Source organism: Camelus dromedarius, chromosome 23 (genome assembly GCF_036321535.1).
Source record: "Camelus dromedarius isolate mCamDro1 chromosome 23, mCamDro1.pat, whole genome shotgun sequence".
Classification (NCBI taxonomy): Eukaryota; Metazoa; Chordata; class Mammalia; order Artiodactyla; family Camelidae; genus Camelus; species Camelus dromedarius.
Window position 1 is genome coordinate 26,661,827 of NC_087458.1, and position 17,854 is coordinate 26,679,680.

At 47.3% G+C, this 17,854-nt stretch overlaps 1 protein-coding gene across 1 annotated transcript in view; it reads left to right on the forward strand.

Moving 5' to 3' along the window:
- RGSL1 (regulator of G protein signaling like 1) overlaps nt 1–17,854 on the forward strand; it is a 54,292-nt gene that overhangs the window by 11,164 nt on the left and 25,274 nt on the right. The window contains exons 6-9 of the mRNA XM_010988541.3: nt 332–1,299; nt 3,611–3,673; nt 4,095–4,317; nt 7,049–7,156. Of these exons, the coding sequence (XP_010986843.2) occupies nt 332–1,299; nt 3,611–3,673; nt 4,095–4,317; nt 7,049–7,156 (1,362 nt within the window). The remainder of the gene's footprint in view (nt 1–331; nt 1,300–3,610; nt 3,674–4,094; nt 4,318–7,048; nt 7,157–17,854) is intronic.

Here is a 17,854-nt window from a genome sequence, read left to right on the forward strand (position 1 = left end):
TCTCATTCAGAGGTACATGTTTTTTGTTCTTAAAAATATTTTCTTGTACCTTTTGCTTTTCTTTACTATAACATTCAGTAATCTGAAAAATGACCAGAGGAATCCCATAAAATGGCTTATTTCTATGAGGAAGAAGGAAGGTAATCAGAGAAAGGGGTCACTGTGTGCTGAGCAAACCCTAGAAACATGCACACTGTGTAATTGACCTGTCTACACCCCAGGATTGCATGAGGAATGAATGAAGTGCTGTGCCCACAGACATCTGGAAAAATTCAAAAACCACACCATCACCACATCATTGTCATCCTTTATCTCTCTTTATTCTTTCCAGAGTCCCTCCTGAACCTTTCCATCTGGCATCCCAACCAGTCAACCACCAGGAGAGAGATCCTGAGCCATATGCAGAAAGTGGCTCTGTTCAAACTCCAGAGCTACTGGCTCCCCAACTTTTATACTCACGCCAAGGGGGCCATGGCCAAGGAGGAGTCGTGCCAGGTGCTGATGCAAGAATACGAGACTCGCCTGTACAGTATTTGCTACACCCACGTAGGAGGGCTCCCTCTGAACATGAGCATCAGGAAATGCCACCACCCCCAGAGGTGGTACTCGAGCAGGAAGACCAAGAGGAAGATGTGGCAGTTGATAGACCCTCGATCTTGGTCTCTGGAAATGGATCTCAAGCCAGAGAGCAACCTTTGCCTCCCCCAGGAGCTGTGTCCTCAAGAGAAGGTGGTTATACAACTGTCCCCCCTGAAAGAGGCCTCTTCAAAGGAGAGAAGAAGCAGTTTTCTGGAAAAAGATATTCTCTGTACCAGGAAGTCCAACATGAAGAAGAAAGCCAAGAGCCACCTCCACATGGAGGGCCTCTTTGAGACAGCATTCTCAACCCACCTGAGGACTGTCACCCCCATCATCAGTCACTCCCACCACATGACAATGAGGAAAGCCATCAAGCAAAACCTCTCCTTGGGGTACACCCACTGGGCCTTGTGTGCTGATGCCTGTGCGGGGGGTCCCTTCCGGGACCACCTGAGGAAGCAAAATTTGAAAGAGGAGATCCAACTCCTGGACCTCTGGCAGGACCTGCACCATTTCCTCAGTGTCCTGATGAGTAACAGGAAGACTGGGAAAGCCATCTTTCGGCACATGCTGGGCAACCGAATCTGTGAGCTCTACCTGAATGAGCAGATCGGTCCACGCTTACCACTAAAGTCCCAAACCATCAAAGGCCTGAAGGAGCTGCTGCCTTCTGGGGATGCAAACCCCTGGATTCCCAGAGCTCAGAAGGAGATCTGTCAGGTAGGCCATTAGTATACGGAAGGTTAGGTCAAGACTGACCAAAGATCCCGTCTGGTCATCCCCACTGGCTAACTTAATCATACAACTACCCACACAGCCCTTTACATATTGAAGAGTTGGTTCAGCTCTTAGGAGCAACCTGTATAAATTCTCCAGAAGCAGCCAAAACCCCAAGTTAGGATGGAGGGAGAGGAGTGGTCCCTAGCCTCCTTTCATTCCTTCTTCAAGTCCGCCATCTATGGAGTCTTACTGCCTGTGTTGTGTGCTTTTCTGAGTTTTCTTGAAGCTCATTGAGTTTCTTCATGACAGCTGTTCTGAATTCTCTATCAGTTAGATTGCAATATTTTATGATTTTAAGTTTGGTTTCTGAAGAACTGTCATTTTCTTTTTGTGATACAGTGTTACGTGTTTTTCATAGTGCTTGATGAGTTTTTCTCTCTGCCGGTGCGTTTAAAGTAGCAACATCTTTATTCTTTAGGTAAAGCTTTTAAACTTGATTCTAACAATTCATGACGTTAATAATTAGGGTCTTTTCTTTTGGTGCTGTTGCAAAAGTTTTTGGTTCCTCGGCCTGAGCTCCTTCTGACTATATTTAAGAACTGGCACTTTCCATGCTCCACCAGCTCTGCCAGAGTTGTCCCTGGTGCCCCTGCTGTCACTCCTTGTGCCTTGCTGGTCACTGGTGCCTTGCTGCTGCCAGTGCCATTGCTGTTGCTGGCATAACTGCATGGGGCACTGGGATGGTGGCCACCGCCATCGTGCCTGGGTATACCTGGACCGTGGGCTTAGCTGCTGGGAGGGCAGGGAGAAGATCGGGGTAGGAGCTGGACTTGTGCTTGCCTCTACCTGTCCACCCATCTTTGTACAGATGTGTGGAAACCTTTTACGTCCTGGTGTGTTGGGCAGAGGAACATTTGTTGAATTATGGGTGTTTTATTATTCGTAAATTGAAGGAGAAAGACAGAGGGAGTATCTCATTATACCATGATGCTGACATCACTCATAAATCTTTTAAACCAAAATAGACATGAATAGACTACTCATTTTATACATCTTTATTTTTCATATTTAATATATATATTTAGAGCTTATCCATTAGTCAGTAACATTATATTACATTATATATTGCTATTATTCAATCACTGAGTTTCATTCTTTCAGGAAGATACTTGACTTTGGTTCCCCGAGGAGCCTAGGAGAGCTGATAAAGTTACTAAAATTCATACTCTTAACCTCTGTTCTTGGCAACGTTACTTGGGCAGTTTCTGGAGACAATCTTACATTCCTTAAAAATTATTATTGGCAACTTATTGCCTGCAAGATAATGCCCAGGCTACTTACCAAAGCACTCAAGTCCCTTATGTGCAGTCCCAGCCAACCTTCCCTGTCTCATCCGTTGCCACCGCCCCATCCCTGAGCTCTTTGCGGTGATGCGACAGCTCAGCCATGCTGGAGTACTCATCATTCTCTTCCATGTTCTTTCCCATCTCTGTGTCTTTGCTTGAGTTCTTCCCACCACCTGGATGGCCCTTTACTCCACGTGGTGAGCTCCTCCTTATCCTGCAAGGTGCAAATTCTGGTTTAAACCCCCTTGTCTTTATGAACTTTTCCTGGATTTCCTGAACTCAAAACATAAATAATGGTTTCCTCCTCTCTGCTCCCAAAGAACTTCATTCTTACCTCTGTCTTAGCACGAGTCCCACTGCTGTTCATCCTGCTAGAAGGTTAGCTCCTTGAGAACCAGCCTTGTAGCACGTTGATCTGTGTATTCCCAGCCATGTGCACAGCGCCAGGCACCCAGAAAATGTTTGTCAGATAAATGAATAAGAATGAGAGTGCAGATAAATAAATCTAGCTAAGCACTGACTTGTAGGGGATGTTTTTGTTTGTTTGTTTGTTTGTTTGTTCTAATGTAATGAAATATTCTTCACAAATGGGTAAGGTCTTCAAGTGGGAGATATTAAGAGTAGACATATTAAAGGAGATATTTGGTTTCCAGGACCATTTTAAGAATTAAATGAGATAGTACTTTGCAAAGGAGCAAAGACGTATGAGGATGTCAAATAGTTGTCCTTCAGTAAATTGTTGTATCTCTTCTTAAGTAACTGTTGATTATTATTGTCTGAGATTCAGAGAGAGGCTGCATGAGCTGCCGTATTCAGAGAGGCAAAGGAATACCCCCTGTGTGGTCATGACTGGTGTTTGCTGTCTGGAGAATCCAGAACCCGCAGCCTAGTCTCCTCCCACATAAATGCCAGCAGGAGAGAGCCCGCAGGCATCTCATAGCACTTCCGTTGTGTTTGGGTTTCAGATGCTCAGCCCCTGGTATGCTGAATTCCTGGATGAAGAGGACTACTGGTTTCTCAGTTTTACAGTAGGAAGGATTTTGAGTTGGGGAGGAATCATGAAGTTGAGGGAATAAAAAGAGAGTAATCGCTCTTTTAGACATGCTATTTGTTAAAGCAAATGAAATTCTGATTTTTCCTAGTAACACCTAGCGGTTGACATGGTCCCTCGTGTTCTAAAGATAAATCTCCCCGGGAAAAAGATTCAAGTGCATACACTGACTCTGAAGAAATCACATTCATATAGAATTTCTCCCTTATAGAGAATGAGTTTGATTTGAAGAGGGATGGGGGTGGGTTTGTGTGTAAAGGAGCAATAGTTCTCAACACATTGAAAATAATCTGCGAAGTCTATGTGACTGGGAGGCACAGAAGGACCGGGCTGTAAACATCTTGCTTCTCGTCTAGTTTCTGTGGCAAATGCTGTCCGCCCCCACCCCGTTCTCTTAGACGCAGACCAAGGTCGTCAGCACCAGGTGGCATAAAAGAGACTCGATAAGCAAAGAAGAGAATCTCCTTCTTTATAAGAGGTTTGAGGAATCTCTAGAGTTAAGCCAGGGCTTGACTAACATGGAAGAAATGGAATCCATGCAGTGGCAGAAGATCGCTACCGAGGACCTGAAGCAAGGCGGATCCCTCCGCGTAGAAAGGAGGTCGCCAGTGTTTCTGGCAGGTAAGGACAGTCACCATCACTTTTCTTGTCCTTACACATAGGCAGCTGGGAAATGTCAGTATTTAACATTTAGTGAGTGTTTGCTGTGTGTCAGCGCTGTGCAATGCACATGACCTCATCTGATCTTCAAAGTAACCGATGAGGTAAGTCCGGAGTCACTGAGGCACAGAGAAGACAAGTTGCGTTCCCAAGGTCACACAGAAAGTGGCAGAGCCAGGATGTGAATCCAGACTGAGTGACTGAAGGGAGCCAGAGCACTCAAACTGGGCCAGACTCCTGCCCACCGAGGCATCACCCCCTTACCCTGACTGCTTCGTTTCATGCGTCCAAGAAGCATGTTCCACCTCACCACACCTCCCCCAGAATCAAAGCGTTTCTGTGAAATATTTTTAACACCTACCCCACCCCCAACATAATACACCGGCCCCCCTGGCAGTGGGGAGGAGGCTGGGGTTACATCCTGGCTCTACTGGTGACTGTGTGAACCTGAGCACTGAATCTAAACTCTCTTTAAGCCCCCGTTTTCTCGTCTGTAAAATGGGAATAACAACAGGCTTGTTGTGACGATGTCCCAAGACCATCTGTGAAAGCTGTTAGCACGACATCTGGCAACAGTAAGAGCAGCCGTCACTCAGGCTGAGCGAGCTGCCTTAGTTATCGGTGCTGAGGCAACAGAGGGCTGTGGTGCTTCTCAAACTTCGGTCCGCAATGCATTTGGCTTCAGGATCCAGGGAGTGTACACCTGTGAATATGTGTGTGCATATATGTAGAAAAATTTTTCACAAAGCCACACCTGCCCTTACTGCGTAAGATGATACACTCTCATATATTCTGTTCTATTCTATACATATTACATATTATACTTACATGCTCTTCCATTTCATTCTGTGAAAGCTGGTGATGACTCTGTTTTTTGACATACTGTAGAGTCGTGACCTATACTTTGAAAAACACAGATAACTAGGAGTAAGCCAGAGCTCTGAGAATTCATTTCCATGACTCCTTGGCTCTGTGAGCTTGCCCAGCAAGTTACTTTCTCTCTCCGGGCCTCATTTCCTCCTCTGTAGAATGGGGATGTTGGCGCTGTTGAAAGGACTGGAGGTGATGCATTTGCACAGCAAGCAGGTCCTCGATAAGCAGTACTCGCTAGATTTACACAAAAAGATGTAACACTCAACTCTTCCGTGCACTCCGTGTACAAAGCCAGAGGCTGTGGCTGCCTGCCCCTCAGAGCATGCTTGGGCATGAGTTATTTAAACCTAGTATGAATAGGCCTTCTGTTTTATCTCAGAATTTCACCTTCCTTCTCTCTAAATCCCAAACATTCCAAATCCTCTTCCCAGAAATCAAGAGAAAAGTGAAAGAAAGGATGGCTGGTAAACTTGACCCCACACACATACTGGGCAAGGGGTGTTCCCTTGGTGGCCACGGAATGCCAGGGGAGGTAAGGAAGAGTGAGAATCACCTCCATGGGGACGCCTCCTCCCTCCCCGCAGCACACCCCAGCACTTCCTCCACCAGAGCTTTTTGGAAAGCAAATCTAACCTGATAAAGGGCCACCTGTACATTTGTCCAAGCCAGGGCCCTGCCTCCCGGGTAGGCTGACACCACCACTCAGACTGCACCCTAAATTCACTGAGCGCCAGAGCTGGAATACTCTCATCTTTCATATGGAGAAACTGCATCCCAGAGACGTGAAAAGACTTGCCCAGGGTCTCTCAGCAAGGCAGGAACTGATCTAGAACTGGAAACCTGGACCGTTGCAGCAACAATCCACGTGGCTCTCACCACTCACAGGTTCCCCTGGGTGAGAGATGACAATGATGACAGTGACAAGGCTGACATGTGGACAGCGGACATCCACACCCCATAGTCCTTCTAGACGCCATCAGTATAACCTCAGAAAGTACTGGGCTGCCCTGGAGAGCTCCAGGACAGCTGTGTGTGGTCAGACTTACTCTGCCCCAGAAATCACAACACACATGAGCGTTTTCACCTTGGTAGGTGCGGTGCTGCTGCTCAGCTGTTGCCCAATAATCATGAAAACTTCTCTTGCTGCCTCAGTCTTACTGTCCCATGTTATTTGGGATACAGAAAGGTGTTCCCTCTCGAGTCACCATGCATGACTAGAAACTGTATATTTAGCTATCTCTAGAAAAAAATTGTTCACTCTCAGTGGACAATGATTTACCACTATTCACGATATTCAGATATATGAGCTGTCAGTTCTGAAAGTAATTCCCAAAGGCAGAGCCAAGAAAGAGAAAAAGGCCCTAGTGAATCATGTGCCACATGCTATCCCTAAATGCAGAAAATTATTTGAAGCAATAGCTGAATGTTTGGAATGCATTTGCAGCTCCTCCCTGCAAAAGATGGGGCTTGAAGGGGTCAGTATTCATTTGGACGAATCACTTCTGATATATGTGTTAACAGTCAGTACCTCTTCCAAAGTCATATCTCAGTTACCCTAGCATACCTCAGGTAGACAATCTCCATGGGTCAGGTGTCCCCGAGAAGGGCAGGAAGCTCACTCCGGAGAGCAAGGGAGGCTGTATTTTTTTGCTTCTAATTTAGCCTAGGAAACTTGTATTCCCTGTGTAAACATTCCACTAGAACACTATTGTCTTACTTAAATAACATTTTAAAGGCAATACCTTCCAAAAAAAAGTATGAGAGTCTTTGAAACCAGGATGGGCAACTAAAGGCTTCCCTGTTTTCCCCTATTTGATAGACATGGAGAAAATGTCCTTTGAGGAACTCTGCTATCAGTACCCAAAGGTGGCCATAGAGAAGATCAGTGATGACTACAAGACGTATTGCAAGAAAGCACCTCAAACAGGTAAACATTTAAATTCAGGGATAGGTTTGAGACAACCAGGTAAGAGAGAATCTCCAAACTCAAGATGCAGAAGCCGAAAGAAGGATGGTCAGCAGAGAATCATCGTGTCTTTATTTTCTCCTGCAAACCCATGGAAGGGCATCGTGAAAACCAGATGCAATTATAAATGAATGTGGATGAAAATGAAACCATTAATTTCTACCTTCTTACCCAGTTATCACTCTGGGGTTTTAGATAATGCAGGTTTGTGTTTCTGCCAAGGTTCCTGGAGTCAGAGATTTGTGGAAGGTGGTTTGCTGTGGCGTGTTCCTAGGAATAACTCCCATAAGGGAGTGAGGAAAGCAGGACTGGGCAGAGGTGATGCTGAACCGTGCGGCAGTTATGATAGATGTCAGCATAGCCTATAGGAAGCGCTGAAGCTAGGGTCGCCCTTCAGAGTGGCGCCCCATTGAGGCAGAAACTTTCGTACCTCCACATTGATTTATACGGGATGTGGATGCCCTCAAGGGGATACAACCTTGGGTTGCACGGTGCCCGTTGGCCAAGGCCGCTCCCAGAGGGACCTCAGCTGTGGGCTGTCAGCAGCCAGCACTCCAGGCAGCTAAGGGAATGAATGCTTTGCTCATAAAGGGAGCAGCCAAGCCAAGCACCCAGGACTGTCCGCTTGCTTTGTGAGGAAGTCTTGCCCCATCTTTGAAACAGTTCTTCCCGGAGTGTGGTTGGTTTCTCTTCCTAGGCGGCTGATGCAGGAAAGGCCGACACGCACTACTACAGCTTGTCTGGAGGTCACAGCAAATTCTCCTGTCCAACCTCCTCTGCTGCCTGCCGTAGATTCCTTTTGTGCTCAGCTAAGGGCTCTGCTCGTCTTGGGGGGTTTACCTGGCAGGATAGCCTAGACCTTCATCCGTGAGGGACATGAGCTCCTGGTCATGATGACTTCTCAGGCTGTGGCCACTCCCTTGTTAATTTATCCTCAAAACCGGACAAGGGAATACAAGAGTGCCAGATGAATTCTCCGCTGCCCCTCCTGTGTAACCAATGGCCCTGACGATTGTCGTCAACTGCCCTGCCAGAACAGTGAGTGCTTTGCTTGCCTGCCAGCCTCTTGGCGTAAATAAGGAACTCAAAGTGCCCGAGCTCCTACTGTGTCCCTAGTAGAAGCACTCCCATCCTGGGAACCAGGCCCTCCAGGCTGGCACTGTCCAGCCCAGGAGCCACTAGCCCCATGTGGCCACTGAGCAGTTGAAACACAGCCAATACAAGTAGGTTAAATAAAATATATTACTGAAATTAATTTCTCTTTTCCTTTTAGCTTTTTGAATTTGACTAGAACTAGAAAAATTATATATGTGGCTTACTTTATATTTCTGTTGGACAGTGCTGGGCTGGACCCACAGAACCTAAAGTTGTAAGGATGAAAAATTTCCCTAAGAAAGCCACTGATGCTGGTGGTGAACGGATCACGTTTGCTTTCATCCCTTGATTCCCACACCCAATAATCTACTTACTGGGACCACAGCATCTTTTAATGGTCTTCAGTTTATCCTGGGGAATGAGGCCCCACTTTCCCAACGGATCACCTTCAAACTGGTTTCATAGCTAGACCTTCAGAACATGGCCCTGTCACTCTACCAAGCCAGCAGCCCTCGTAGGTGACAGACGTGGTGGGTCCCCTCCCCACATGCCCGTAGCCAGCCTCCTTTACTGTCAAGTGTATCCCTTGATCAGAGGCAATGTTATGTGGGATCCTATCCAGGGGATCACACACTTGTAAGCCCCCAGACAGTGATGCTGATGGTGGCCTTACAGTTAGGAATACGAGTCAGTTCCAGTCCAGATGAACTACTGCCCCTTTCAGAGTAGGAAGGTCCAATGCCATCAGTCTGCCACCAAGTGAGTAGCTGGTTTTCTGCAAGGGATGTTAAAATATGTGAGTTCAGCATCTGTCTCTGTTGCTGGCAAGTTGAACGTTTGGCAGCATTGGTAGCTGGGTCAGCCACGGTCCCATGCTGTTGGGTCCATACCCCGCCTCCATCCCTGCCACCTACCTACTCCGCTCATGAGCTCACTGTGCCAGGGCTCGGGTGGAGGATGGCAGAGACTGGCTGATACCATCTGGCTAAGCCATTCTGTTTTCTTGGCTGTTCAGTGCTGCTTTCATCCTGGTTGCTTATTGCTGGGCTTTAAGATACAATACAAAGATCTTCACGCTGCAAATACATATGTATGTTAAGATTGTCTGTTTCTCCTTGTGTGATTTTTAGCAAATTTTGTCCTTCAAGGAATCGGTCCGTTTCATCTATGTTATCAAGTTTGTGGCATAAAGTTCTTAGCATTCTTTTATTCCCCTTTTTCTAACCATGCTATTAGCAGTGACATTGTTGTTTTCATTTCTGATGCTAGTAATCTGTGTCTCCTCTGTGTTTTTCTTAGTCTAGCTGGAGCCTTATTTATATTATTGATCTTTTCAAAGAGCCGGGTTTTGGTTTCATTGACTTTTCTCTATTGATTTGCTGAATCCAATTTCTTACATTTCTGCTCTAATTCCTGTTGTTTCTTTTCTTCTGCTTAATTTGGATTTTATTTGCTCTTCTTTAGTTTCCTAAGGTGGAAGCTCAGATGATTGATGTAGGCAATCCTTCTCCTTTTCTAATATACACGTTCAATGCTATGCGTTTCCCTTGAAGCACTGCTTTTACTGCATCCCCCAAATTTTGGCAAAGTTGTGTTTTTATTTTTATTTTGTTCTAAATATTATAAGATGTCTTCTTTGACCCATGTGTTATTAGAAGCATGTTGTTAAATCTCTGTCTGTTTTGAGATTTTTCCAACCATCTTTCCATTATTGATTTTTAGTTTAATTGCATTGTGATCTGACAGCAGATTATAATTTCTATTCTTTTACTAGAATATTAAAGCAGTAATTTTGTTGGCTGCCCATCTGTTTAACCTATTCATGGTTAATGTTCTATCAACCACATTTACAGCTCTCTGAGGGTCAGATCCTCCCGGCTGCCACTCTGACCTTATTACTCATTTCAATGCTAGCATCTTCCTTACTTCTGATAGCTAAGCACCTCCACCTCGCTTCTTTGATTTTAGGATTTTACCCCCATGGCTATTAGAAAACTCAATTTGATCATAGTCAACTGTGACCTACAGAAGGAAGTGTATTAGAAAGCTTGGAGCTGGTGTGTTAAGAATATGCAGATTATGACCTGCTGAAGGAGAAGGCACAGGCCACCTGCCCAGGGTCAGCAGGCAGTTCCCTAGACATCCAGGCTCCCACTTTGGGGAACTGAAAACCCCAAAGCCGTTGTGACTGAAGGCACAGTTTCGATACACTCACACAAAGGAAGTAAACGTTATTACTTACAAGTCCCCAAACAAGGGTACAGTGAGCCAGGGAAGGGCCGTCCTCCATCCCAGGTCACGCGGGGGCAGGAGACAGTGAGCAGGGCAGTGAGCACCTATTACCTGGAGGAGGTCGAGGCAGCAGTCACTAATATTTTTGCTGGCTCAGACTTTGAGTGGTCACCTTAAAAGGTTCCTCAAGAAAAGCAAGGCGGGAGCTTGGGATAGGAAACCTAAGCTCAGGTCCTTATTTAAATGTCCAGACTCTGGCTGAGCAGAGTTGCCACACCACACAGAGCCTAGGCAGCAACTCAGAGCGACTGTTTCCTCGCCACAATTGGCCCTGTGATGCCCTGGCGTTAGTCTTTGGGGAAAATCACGGGCACTGTCTGGATGATGGAGCTGTTAAAAGCCACTGGCAGGGTTTTGGTCACCCGATACCTGAAACATTTGAGCAAGAAACAAAAACTGCCAATCAATAGACAGATTATCATTTGTAACCCTGTCCATAACCACCCCCCCCCCATTTATTGGGGTCCATCCAAGAAAATAAATCAAAATCCCTGGATAAGGTTAAGGTAGGTATTTCATTAAAAACTTGGGTGAGACTACAGAATATCTGTACCTGTTGGGCCATCTTTTGTTAAGTTTGTCTGAATTTGTGCAGAACTATTAACACACATGCAGCAGGTGGTGCCCTTTGCAGTGCGTATACCTCCCTCCGTGGCCAGTAAGCAATCTGCAGTTAAAGCGTTATCCAAAACCGTCTGCGCTAGTCGTGTCATTGTTGCGTTAAGGCTGGGCGTTGGCGTAGCAGCCCATCCTGCTCAGACAGGGTGGCGGACAGGTTGGTGTTTGCCTTAAGGACCTCTTATGGTGCTGCCTAACCCAGTTCTTTTTTGAGGGGTGGTAGCAGACCTACTCCCACCTTAATCGGGATGGATACCACATGCTTTTGTTGGGAGGGGGCAGAAGGTTTGATGGGTGTGTCCGACGATCTGTGAGGGTAGTCCCGGGGAGACTGAACTGCATCGGTATGAGCAGACAGGACAGACTCCTGGCGGCCAGCGAGGAGGCGAACGCGTGGGAGGTTGCGGGAAGGAGAAATGCATATGTGCAGAACCACGGGTGCGTGACGGCCCCGGGGCACAGACCCACAGTGCACACCGACCGTTTGATCCGGGAAGACAAAGTCAGCTGGGGTTCTCCTGGGCAGCGGGACCCGTGGGAACTGCGCTCCTTGGGACAAGGTGTGGGTTATAATCATCCACCTGGTGTCAGTGTCTGGGCAGATACGGAGGATTTCAGAGGGCACACAGGGGCTCCTGCCAGGCGTCACATGCTCTGTTGTAAAGTGTCCTGCGTGAGAGCAACTGAGCACCGCAAAGATCAGCCAGGCGAGCTGCAGGGTAGTGTGGGGTGCCTGCTGTTGGACAAACGGGGACAGGGTCAGCCAACCAGCCAGGTAGGCCATGAACTCAGGCAGAAGCCTTTGTTGAACCTGGTAACACGCTCAGCAATTACCATGGGCCAGAAATGAGACCTAGTGCCTGCTCATTACAGTAAAATATTAAGATTATTAGAGGGTCTGAAAGGGAGGATTGTGGGGCCCTGAGTGTTGCCGATGGGAGAAGGTCCCCTTTAGGGTGGTGCTGGTGTAGGAAGATGACCCTGTGGCTGTGGTCCTCGAGGGTAGTTGAGGTGTGGTGGGGGCAGCGTCCACAGCCAGGGAGGGGGTCCTCCCAACAGAAGTTAAACCCCCAGTGGGGCCAGTTTAACAGGTATGATGAGGGCAGGCAACCAGGTGTCTAAAGGGGCCCCTGTAAGGTCATGAGACTTGACACATACTGCGGCCTTGCGAAGCGCAAAGGCCCTCCAAAGGCAGAGCGCAGCCTGGCGGTCAGAGCACCGCCTCACTCTCGAGCAGCAAGCGTTGTAGTAAGCAAGGGGGCTCTGGGGGTAATCACACAGTTAACTCTGCAAAATGCCACTCAAGGGGGTTGTCAGTAGTAAGTTGAGGTAAACAAGCATTTAGCTCAGAAGCCAAGTCCTGGGGCGCGCTGGCCGTCATCGGCCGCCGTGTCTTCCTGGGGGTCAGCTCTGCTGCAGCGGGAGGTTGAGGTTGTGGAGGTGGCATTCAGGATGAAGTCACATCCTGTGACATTGAGGGCTGGGGCATAGCCTCTTCTAACATTGTCGCCGCTGGAGGAGGTCATCCCAAAGGGCGTGGCTCTCCCAGGTAGCCACCCAGGAGAGAACTTAGAGGCCAGGGGGTCTGAACAGGGTCACAAAGATTTGGGACTCCCTGCTCAAGGTTTGCTTGCACCACTGGGAGTGTCTGCTAGCATCACAAATTCTCAGGAGATCTGGGGGGTTCTCAAGGATGCGTCTTGCAAATGAACTGGGCGGTGTTCTTTTTTGAGGTATAAGAGGGTTCCGTCCATAAATAATCAAGGTTGGAGGCACATATGTAAACTTAGTTTAAAGAAAATTTAGTTTTATGCTCCTGAAAATCTAATGTTTGGCTCTGTATGGCCAGAGGTGGGTCTGAACTGCATAAGCCTCTCAGCCAATTAGGGTTAAAAGCAGGGCAGTGTTGTGGCCAGTGCCCAGAGGTCAGGATGCTGGTGACTGTTTGGGCAGGGCTGGTGGCCTTCAAGCATTTGTGCCGTTGGTCCCATTTAAGAAAGAGGGCCGGAATCACCCAGCTGGCATCCGTGCCTGGGGGCATTTCGGGTGCATCCCCTCTAGGGCTGAACTTCCACCACTTGCCTACCCCCATCCTGAGTGCAATTGTGGCGCACACTGTGCAGTTCCAGCTCATTTCTAGTGTCGCCTCTCCAGGTTTAAGGAGAAGCCCCATGACCCAGATGGCACAAAGGCACAGAGTAAAAGCAACAGCGGCAAGCGCCTGCACTTCGCAGTTTCGTGACTGCCCACTGACTGCCCCACCTGAACACTGATCATAGGGCCCTTGTGGGTCAGCCACTTGTTGGGGGCCCCTCCTCAAAAGTGGGGTAGGGCCAAGGGTTATAAATGCCGCGCGTCACGTGTAGGCCAGCAGCAGCGTGGTGAGTGCGTGTTCTTCTAATGGGCCAGGGGACCACAGCTAAGCGCCCTTCCCCGATCAGGTTGCCGGTGAATATTGGAAGGCAAGATGATCAACATCTTAAATCTGCAAGGAGACCCAGAATTGCTGGGGAAAATGTAAATGACATTGTTCTGTAAGATGAAGGCATTAGATTCCACCATATTAACGATCATAAGCAACACGGCCTGGCCAACCCAGTTGGGACAAGGACCGTGGTGGCCACAAGGCCTAGAGCTTAACTGATAAGTGCTTTTAGCAGCAAGGAGCCCTTTTACGGCCCTGTAACTTAGGGAACAAGAATTTTAGAAGACCACTGTGGCATTCAGTAATTCAGAGGCCTCTGGCCAGTGTGGGAAATGAAAGTTCCATGGGATGCCCCGTTGGAGAGCCCAGTGCTGGGTTGTACAGGCAGTAAAATGAGGTAGATCCCTGACCTGAGTCCGTGATGTCAGGAGGGCCAATGAGGGCAGGATGTATTTGGAAAAGAGATTACCCGCTCAGCAGAGGCGTCCTGGCAGATGTGGCTAGCTGCTGGCCAGTGGAAGCATCCGCACGTGCACTGGTGAAGCAGGTGGTGCCTGCAGATGGAGGCAGCAGCCCCGTGAAATCCACTCACCAGCCGTTGAAAGATCCCCTTGCAGAACTGGAGCTTGCCAAGGCAGTTTCCAGTGTTTGGTTTGGGAGCATAATTTGCAATTTAAAGCAATTTTTGCAAGGGCTGCGGTCCGAGGAACACCCGTGCAGCAGGCCCAGGCCAGTGTGGCAGCAGCTCCCCCATGACTCAGAGAGAGATGGGACTGTTCAGCCAGAGAATAAAGAGTATAAAGTGGTGACTAGGGAGGGCCAGAATGGTGGGGATGGGGGTGGGGGAACTGGGGGGGTTATGGTTTTCTGGTGGTGGGTGGAGCTGATGGACTTGGTGAAGAGTTGGAGGTTGAGAGTCCTGAGCAGGTGGTGAACTGGATTCAGACAAGCATGCCGCTTTGAGATTGAAGACAGCCTCTGCTGTGGTAGCATTTGTGTCTGCGGGAGCAGGTGCAACCTTATTTATGACTGGTGCTGAGGCAGGGTTCCTTCAAATTGGGGCACCCCAAATGGGACAGCCTTGATCGTGAAAATCACCCCACTGCCATTGGCCTTAACAAACCACTGGCTAGTTAGCAACTGCTCACGAGTCAGTAAAAATACGCACAGAGCCTTGTCGTGGGCAGTGGCGCTGTGCATGGCCATCTGTACCACCACGGGCTCAGGAAGCTGAGATCACCCTGACTTGCTGTCTTTGATAAGCAGGCTCCATCGCACACGATGATGGCACTGCCGTCCGTGTAATACATGGTCTCCCTTTCTTGTCCCGTCAGCTCTTCCCAGGGGTTAGCCCAAGTCACCAGAGGTCTAGGCAGCAGGGGCGCCCTCATCAGCCCCTCAGGGTCGGGACTGGGGAAGTCACATCCTCCTGTATTTGGAAAGACCTGCCGTGTCAGGCTTAGCCCATTCCTGAAGGTACCATTTTCCTGTGAGGAGGTGGATATGGTCGTGCTGAGCCACTGTTGGGGGACATGCCTTATCCACGATGTGACAGGAACATGGGTATGGAGGACAACAGGTTCCACTCCTGCGGGAGCCTCTGTGTCTCCCAAAGCCCGACAAGCAGAAGAATCTGATGTTCTAAGGGAGCATGAGGAGATGGCTGTGGAGAGCAGCCAAGAGGAGCTGTGTTTAGTCTGCAGACTCCAGGACGCATGGTCCATGGTGGCCAATGCCTCAACCCAAAAGGGGGAGCCAGGGGAATCGGGGAAGAGCTTGAGGAATTGACCTTTGTGCCTCCTATAAAGACCATTATTAAGCTTGTCTCCAATAAGATGTGGATTTGCATGTGACTGCATAAATGGGTCTGAGAATGATGGACAAGTGTGGTGAAGGGGCCTAAGGCATGTTGCATGAGGCTGAAGTGTAAACAGTTGACGTTTAACTGCAAACAGAATGTCCCATCCTTTAGAGGACCACTTCATGCCCAGACGTTTCACACCTGTGGCTTGCCCTTGAACTTTGTGTGGGGCAACAGCCCATCTCTATGTCGTAGATTTCATTTTTGAAGAACATAGTCTCTGGATGTAGAATTCTTGTTGGAGTTATTTTTCTCAGCACTTTGAAGCTGTTACTCCGTTGTCTCTTGGCTTCCTTAGTTCACATTGAGGAGCCAGACTTCAGCCTTCACCGACATTGCTCAGTAGAAGGAAATATTTCACCTTTTCCGTCCACTCATCCCCTTTTTTCTGTTTGTCTTTGCTCTTACGCAGCTTCACTATGATGCGCCTAAGTATTTATGTTGTTCATGGTGTTAGGACTTCCTGCATTTCTAGCTTGGTGTTCTTTGTCAGTTTTAGGGGAATTTCAGTCATTACCTCTTCAAATATTTGTCCTGCCCTGTTTAATCTCTCCCCTCGATCGTACTACATATATTTTTGAAATTTTAGCCGTATGTCATATATGCTTTTTTCTGTATTGTTTTTGTATTTTTTCTCTCTGCTTCAGTCTGGATATTTTACTTTTATCTAACTCCTAGTTCAACAATTCTCACTTCAGCTGTGTCATTTGTCATTAAACGTTTTATTAATTCTTAATTTTCTAAGTTTCTGTCACTAAACTTTTTTATTTTTTAGAATTTCCATTTTTTTTCTTTCTTTGATATTCAGTCTGTGTTGATGATTCCCTTGTTCTCTTTTACCTCCTTGATGTATGTTAATAATAGTAATTTAAAGTCCATATTTGGATCTCCTGTCTGTGCTGGAAACATCTATACATGTCTACAGGTCAAACGTCATGTTTTCTCCCCTTGATTTTTGGTCACATGTTTTTAAATACCTTATTATTTGTTTTATTTGTGAACATTATTGGTATAAATTTGTAGAGGTAATTTGAGGCTCTGGGTGACGTCATTTTCCTCCAGAGAAGATTCTTCCTTCTGGCATATACTGAGCTAACAGCATCCGGAGACCCTTAATCCATTTAGGGATGGAGTTGGTTCAAAGCTGCGTTCATCCCTTCTGATGGATGAGCTGTTTCTGGTTTCCCTGACTGCGTGGGGTCCCAGCTGAAACCCAGGGCATTTAGCAGGGCCTCTTCTCCTTTGCTGTTTTGCATTTTTTTTTCCCTTTTGCCCTGAAAGCCTGCCAAAGATTTACTCAGCTTCTCAGCAGCAGTTGTCATAATTGCCCAGTGCCTTTAGGGTAAAAGCAGCACTGGAAGGGTTTTTCGGCCCATTTTCTAAAGGCCTGTAGCCTCGTCTTCTGTCTCGCTGAGGCTTCAGCCCTGCAGACACCTCTAAGGCAGCTAGCGCGTTGGTGTCCGCCTACCTTTCTGGTTTCCAGCACTCCCTTTGTTTCTAATCTCTACACGTTTTATCTTAATTCCTTACACATTTGCTTACGAGTTTAAAAGGGTGTGTGTTTTTATCCAGCACTTCTAGGTGTTTGGGGTTTCTTTGGTTTTTTTGTTTTTTTATACCTAACGTTTGATTGTCTGGATTTTATTTTTTACCTATTCAATTGCATTTATTTAGATCCAGTACATAGTTCTATTGCTTTCAGTCGTTTTTGTATGCTGTTACTAAAAACATTAGCAAACCGCCCCCCAAATTTCCTGTGGGCTACCATCTAGTTAACAAACGTTTTAAAGCATAAACTAGGCTACGTTCTAATTTGGGGGGTGAGCTGAGTAACATGCCATCCCTACCCCTAGTGAGTTGATAATCTGTACTTTATTCTACAATATTAAGCTCAAAAGGCTCTTCTAATACTGAGATCCTTGGAGTCTACTACTCTTCAATAGTAATGTTTTCATTTATTTTTTTTTAAATAATGGTTTTTAAACAGCTATGGGGAGCCAGATGCCCACTCTGAATTGTGTGTGGTGTGGTACAATCCCACTTGAGAAGCTTGCAGTGGAAGCAGTGTCCTCAGATAAGAAAATGTTTCAGGTAAAGCAAGAAGGTGGAGGATACTCTTCATGAAGAGGTCAAGCGTCTGCAGGTGTTGGCTGGTTACAAAGCAGGAGTTCCAGAGGGCGAGTGGAGGGGTTTAGGATAGGGGAGCAGAGGTGTCAAGGAAGACTGACTGCCATGAGGAGTATGGTCTAGTACCAATGGCTGACTGAGGGAGGGGGGACGTTTGGAGTTCAAATGAGAAGTATGATGGACTTGGTCTCAGCCGTCTTCTGAGGAAGGCGAGCCCTGCCTAATGGCCAACAGACTTAGA